Raw genomic sequence first — 6,670 nt, 5'->3', positions numbered from 1 at the left:
ACAGTAGCAGCAGTTTGAGTAGCATATTCCAGATTTAAACAACTGGTGAACTGTTCAATCATGAGTCAACTTGGTCTATTTTACAACTTAGATAATACATGTGTGTGAACTAGGTCTCCACTTTTCAAAAAAAAACTAAGTGGTGTCAAAATGGAATATATATTCAGACTATCGCATTTCTCTTTATGGCTCAATTACTGGTTGTACTAGGTTATTCAACATTTGAAGGGCCATTTGTGGTTCTGCATTACAATTAGTAGAGAAACCCCCTTTTTAAAAATAAATTTATTTCAGACATGATAATCACAAGATTACAATTCCAAACAAGCAAATTTTTACATATCTATATAGAAAATTCACATCCTAAAGTTGCTTCCCCTTCTCTTGCCCCCAGATCTCTGAAAATACTGTGATGTGTGTACAGTGGTTGAGGCTAGGTTACATTTTCTTTCCCACTCAATTTATAAACATAACTTCTTGAAGCTTCATTTAATTTTTTACAAGAATTTGACAAAGGATCTGAGGTGTCAAAACAGCTTCCAATATTAGGCTGGGGACTGAAGCAGGGTCTCAAAACACTGCTGAGAATACAACCTTGTTACATTGAAAGGAAATTTTATATTTCAATGTAACAAGGTTGTAATGTTGTATTCTCAGCAATGAGCAAAACTACCTGGTTACATAGCTTATTCTTGATTTTATTCAACCAATATCTCCAATATCAAGATAGCATAGCAGACTTCAAAGGGGAAGGAGAAAAGATTTTTTTTTATAAATCAAGAATAAGCTTTGTAACCAGGTAGTTTTGCTCATACCGAAAAATTCCTATGAATTCAGCTATCCTCTTAATGACACGTGGAAAAATATAGTCATACTGAGAGTCCATACTAGCTCTGGAGACATTAAAATTTAGATAGTCATCACATTCATAGCCAAAAACCTTGTAGGACTCATCTATAAAGGCGACTGTATTGATTCTCCAATGCCGCCCGCTTCAAGAACCAATTTCTATGTGGGGAGCAAAAACAAAATTCGATACAAACTTTTTGCAAAGCTTACTATACTCTCACTACAAATGGTACAAAATGCAAGTCAGCAATAGGCAAGGAGTAACTTGTAGGGTTTTCTTACAAGGTGTTGTGGTTCTAGATTAAAAAGACAGGCATCCCATTTTCCAAATTGTTTAATTTAATCTACCCATTGCCCATGTAATGGAAGAAAACCACACAGTACAAACAGATTTGGTCTTCATATATTGATTTAGCTATACAAAGTAGTTATATTCTTGTGCTGTTGTAGGAATATGGGTAGAAATGTTTATATTTAGAATTTATTCCTCCACCACTTATACTCCACTAGAACGGCCATAAAGCATGAACCTGCATTCCACTACCCTGTTTGTGTGAAGCCCTCATATACAGGTGAGGACTTTCCTTTTTGAAAAAAAAAGGCCCAAGATTAGCCAAATTACTTTGTGTTTTACTATGAATCCAATAGACTTTGAGAAATAGCTCAAATTAGTCATTCCACCCCTCCTTCCAGCATGGTCATAAATTGAGATCAGTAACATTCTTGATGGACACTAATATTTGCAACAAGGGTTATGTTAAATTAATACATAACTGTAACTAATAAAGTGCTGCAAGCATACAAGTCTCGGTGCAATAGATTGACAGTCACCTAACAAAAAATGTAAGACCTTTATTTAAAATAGATTAATATTTAAGAATTTACTTTTTCTTGCGAGGGTAACTTTTTGCTGAATGGCAGCTTTAAAAGCAAAAATCTTAACATGGTCTATTAAATTTTAAAAATAGACAGACAATTCTGTATAAAATGTGCAGGAGCCATAATTTGCAATTGCTGAGTTAGCAACTAAAAGATTTGATTACTCATCTTAAAATATTAAATGAGATTCTATCTTTTGAATACATTGTTGGATAAGTTTCCCTGAGTAACTATACCAATCTGTAGATCATTCATCAATAATGCCTTCAGATTCATTTGTCGCTTAATAATGAAGCATTGCTGAGCCTCGGTCCACATGGTCACCAAAATGACCATAGCATCAAACTAAGCTGAACCATAAAGAGCAGTATTTATAGGAGAGACTATACATTCCAAGTACAGATGATCAAGTTGAATCTCCAACTCATTTTCCCAGTTGAAGGATGTGCTTGAAGATTAGCACCCATAACTTAGAAGAGAAGTTGTGCAGAAGATGCAATTTTGAAAGTCACATGACATCAATGCAGAAGTGCAACTGGTCCACAAACCAGGGTTGAAGTAGTTTCCAAAAATACAGGCTTCAGTTTGTGAATCCTAGTATTTCACCTTCACATCCATACACTCACTTGTAAGCAAATGCTTTTTTCTGAAGAGACAAAAATTAAGTGATTTTAAATTACTTAAAAATATAAAAAGGCGGTGTAAACAAGCATGTTGGGAAATGAAATGCACACCACTACAAAAAAGTAAAAAGAAATTTACTTCAGTAGCCCCAACTAACATCATCTTTTCGGAGGGTAGTTTGTAGAGTCTGCATATCTCTTAATAAGCAAAGGCTCCCCATGCTTTTATTTCCTGGTCGCACTTTAATAGAGGAAGCATCCTTTCCCCTAGTTGTTACAGTTGTTGTGACTTGCACTTCGTTTGCATTACGAGTCCTTTTCTGACTTGCCCCTCCACTGGCAGAATGCTTTTTCCTCATTGTTTGCTGGAATTTTTTAAGCTTAAAAAAGAAAAATATAGCATATTATAGGATTTGTATTAACTGAAGGCTGGCATTTTAGAACAAAAATCTAAGGGCAAAGAGGAGACAAACATTGTTAATTTCTGGTCTTGTTGCAGTGAAACTCACAAATTTCAAATTTTAACAATCTTATTCTGTGTGTGTGTGTGTGTGTGTGTGTGTGTGTGTGTGTGTGCTGTGTGTGTGCTGTGTAATCTGTACCATATTTGTTAGCCTATTGTCACTAATTTGCTTCCGATCACATACATAGATATCTGTTGGGATAGGGAAAGAAGTCCCACTAAATACAAAACATTCAATGTCACCAGGCATTGTTAAGTGCCTAGAAAACACAAACAGTAGATAACATTCCACATCATGGGCTCGATATTAGCAGGGCGGCAGGTTCTCAGTGGGAGGTCGACTGGGTAACGCGCCCGGTGAAATCAGTGTGCTCCGCATGGAATCGCAGGCTAAGTGGAGCCACTTACCTGTGCTTCCGGGTTTCCCGCTGGTAAGCTGCACGGCGGGCAGACTGCGCATGCGCAGAAAGGTCTGTCAGCTGGAGGAGCCCTATTTAAAAGGGGCAGTCCTCCACTGACTGATGCTGCAGAAAATTGGAAAAATTACAGCATAGAGCAGCCCAGAGGGAAGGCTGCTCCCAGGTTTAATGATGCCTCACTCCAGTTATCACTGGATGGGGTGAGGAGGAGGGGCAGGACAGAGATCTTCCCCCCCGGCAGGCAGGAAGAAGCAGCCTGTCTCTGCCACCAAGGCCTGGATCGAGGTGGCAGAGGAGGTCACCAGCACCAACATATCGCGCACCTGCATACAGTGCAGGAGGCGCTACAATGACCTAAGTAGGTCAGCCAAAGTAAGTACACTTACTCATTCCCCTACACTCCGTCTGCCACATCACCGCCCCCACCCCACATCTCCTTCTGCACTGCCAACACTACTCTGTCACATCACCCCTCACACCCACTCAAAGCTCATCCTCATCTTACCTGCACTTACTCACCTCGCCAGTACTCATCCCACCACTACCACTCAACCCAATCCTCATACAATCTCATGGCTCTATCTCATACTCACCCTCTCATGCATCTCTTTCACGGTCAGCCTCACTCAACCTGCCACTACCTGCTGCACATATGTGATGCATGCCCTGCAGCTGCAGCACAGGTATAGAATCATAGAATCATAGAAGTTACAACATGGAAACAGGCCCTTCGGCCCAACATGTCCATATCGCCCAGTTTATACCACTAAGCTAGTCCCAATTGCCTGCACTTGGCCCATATCCCTCTATACCCATCTTACCCATGTAACTGTCCAAATGCTTTTTAAAAGACAAAATTGTACCCGCCTCTACCACTGCCTCTGGCAGCTCGTTCCAGACACTCACCACCCTTTGAGTGAAAAAATTGCCCCTCTGGACCCTTTTGTATCTCTCCCCTCTCACCTTAAATCTATGCCCCCTCGTTATAGACTCCCCTACCTTTGGGAAAAGATTTTGACTATCGACCTTATCTATGCCCCTCATTATTTTATAGACTTCTATAAGATCACCCCTTAACCTCCTACTCTCCAGGGAAAAAAGTCCCAGTCTGTCTAACCTCTCCCTGTAAGTCAAACCATCAAGTCCCGGTAGCATCCTAGTAAATCTTTTCTGCACTCTTTCTAGTTTAATAATATCCTTTCTATAATAGGGTGACCAGAACTGTACACAGTACTCCAAGTGTGGCCTCACCAATGCCCTGTACAACTTCAACAAGACATCCCAACTCCTGCATTCAATGTTCTGACCAATGAAACCAAGCATGCCGAATGCCTTCTTCACCACCCTATCCACCTGTGACTCCCCTTTCAAGGAGCTATGAATCTGTACTCCTAGATCTCTTTGTTCTATAACTCTCCCCAACGCCCTACCATTAACGGAGTAGGTCCTGGCCCGATTCGATCTACCAAAATGCATCACCTCACATTTATCTAAATTAAACTCCATCTGCCATTCATCGGCCCACTGGCCCAATTTATCAAGATCCCGTTGCAATCCTAGATAACCTTCTTCACTGTCCACAATGCCACCAATCTTGGTGTCATCTGCAAACTTATTAACCATGCCTCCTAAATTCTCATCCAAATCATTAATATAAATAACAAATAACAGCAGACCCAGCACCGATCCCTGAGGCACACCGCTGGACACAGGCATCCAGTTTGAAAAACAACCCTCTACAACCACCCTCTGTCTTCTGTCGTCAAGCCAATTTTGTATCCAATTTGGCTACCTCACCTTGGATCCCATGAGATTTAACCTTATGTAACAACCTACCATGCGGTACCTTGTCAAATGCTTTGCTGAAGTCCATGTAGACCACGTCTACTGCACAGCCCTCATCTCTTCTTGGTAGTGGCAGGTTGAGTGAGGCAAACGTGTCGTGAGCATGAAGGGGATGCACAAGGGTGTTTGAGGGTTTGTCATGGTGTTTACCTATATTTAATTTCTGATCAACTCACATTACATGTTATATTGTCACCACTACTGCCACGTCTTTGCAAATCTTGTCTGGTTTGTGCAATAAATAATCACTATGAAGACCCACAACTGATGCCACCCATTGTGTCACTGCAGAGTGGGTGTAGGTGTATTTGCATGGCTCTTTTGTGCAGACGACAGAGACATCGGCGATGTCCCCGGTGGCACCCTGTAAGGATGCGGAGAAGTTGTTGAGAGCAGTGGTGACTTTCACAGTGACAGGTAAGAGGATGGTGCTCAGGCCAGCTGGGAGCAGCTCAGCATGAAGGAGGCTGCAGATGTCTACGACTACAAGTCGAGCGACTCTGAGCCTCCATCTGTAGACCCTGTGCCGAGGGTAGTGCCCTCTGCAACGCATCTCTCTCTGCCGTTGCCCTCCCTCCTGCTGTGCAGGTGGATGTGTCATAGCACTGTGTTGTGGAGCTCCACGTGTCAGAGGTGGACGGCGAGGCTGATGATGCTGTTCGCCCTCCGAAGAGGTCATGACTGCAGCTACGGCGGCCCCCATCCGGAAGATGTACATTGGAGGGAGTCCGCAAGGTAGGTAAATGTGTCTGGACACCGAGGTAAGTGTGCAAGTTGGTGAATTTTATTGTTAGGAGGAGGGTGGTGGAGGCCAAACTTTGTCCAAAGTGACAGAGTGGCCTCCTGCAATGAGTGAGGGTCTCCACCCCCCCACCTGTCAAATGGACCTTTGCAGCTGCCACAGGCTGATGGCTGCAACACGTCCATTTCAACTGGGAGTGTTTCCCCCAGTACGGGAAACAGTCTCAGTTCATTGCAAAATCCCACTCCTCCTAAAATATCAGGTCAATCAAGTCTGTCAACAACCTGAAGTACCTGTTTAATTACTTTAAGTGGCACCCTGCCTGCTTTAATTGCTGGCGGGAGTCCCACATGCGGGGGCTGCGTGCGCATGTCAGCGCGTCACTGGGGAACCCGCCCCGGGAATCCCAGATTTTCGCAGCCCCCCCCCCCGGCCACGAATGCACCCGATCGCAGGTGCTAAAATCGAGCCCCATGACTGCGTTGATCAAACAACTCACTTGCTCAGTCATGGTCTACACATTAAGATAATAAAATTGCAATTCCCATCGTATAGTATAAAGTACAAGCAAGACAAGAGACAAACTTTTAAGTGGAAGCTGAATTGATGTAAATCACAAAGAAGTTGAAGTTACCATGAAATGAGAGAGAGGATGTCCTGGAGGGGTCAAGGACAGAATCTATTTGGTTAGAGTTAAGAAACAATAGAGGTGCCATTACACTACTGGGTGTATTCTATAGGCCACCAACTAGCAGGAAGGCTATAGAGGAGCAAATTTGATGGGAAATTACAGAGAGGTACAAAAACTATAGAGTAGTGATAATGGGGGACTTCAACTATCCTAATATAA

General features: G+C 42.6%; 1 protein-coding gene across 3 annotated transcripts in view; it reads right to left on the bottom strand.

The window, feature by feature from the left end:
- Positions 1-232: 232 nt before the first annotated feature.
- The window catches only part of LOC137323023 (centrosomal protein of 57 kDa-like), a 39,393-nt gene continuing 32,955 nt past the window's right edge, over positions 233-6,670 (bottom strand). For 2 of the 3 annotated variants that reach the window (XM_067986370.1, XM_067986368.1), the window contains exons 11-12: positions 2,510-2,731; positions 233-2,374 (exon numbers count right to left, since the gene is read on the bottom strand). In XM_067986370.1, coding sequence (XP_067842471.1) covers positions 2,351-2,374; positions 2,510-2,731 — 246 coding nt within the window. In that variant the 3' untranslated portion in view covers positions 233-2,350. Of the gene's footprint in view, positions 2,375-2,490; positions 2,732-6,670 lie in introns of all 3 variants that reach the window. The other variant, XM_067986369.1, reaches the window with a different exon arrangement.

This window comes from Heptranchias perlo, chromosome 6, assembly GCF_035084215.1.
Source record: "Heptranchias perlo isolate sHepPer1 chromosome 6, sHepPer1.hap1, whole genome shotgun sequence".
NCBI lineage: Eukaryota > Metazoa > Chordata > Chondrichthyes > Hexanchiformes > Hexanchidae > Heptranchias > Heptranchias perlo.
The sequence above is the reverse complement of the archived record's forward strand: the minus strand, read 5'-3'. Positions and strand labels throughout refer to the sequence as shown.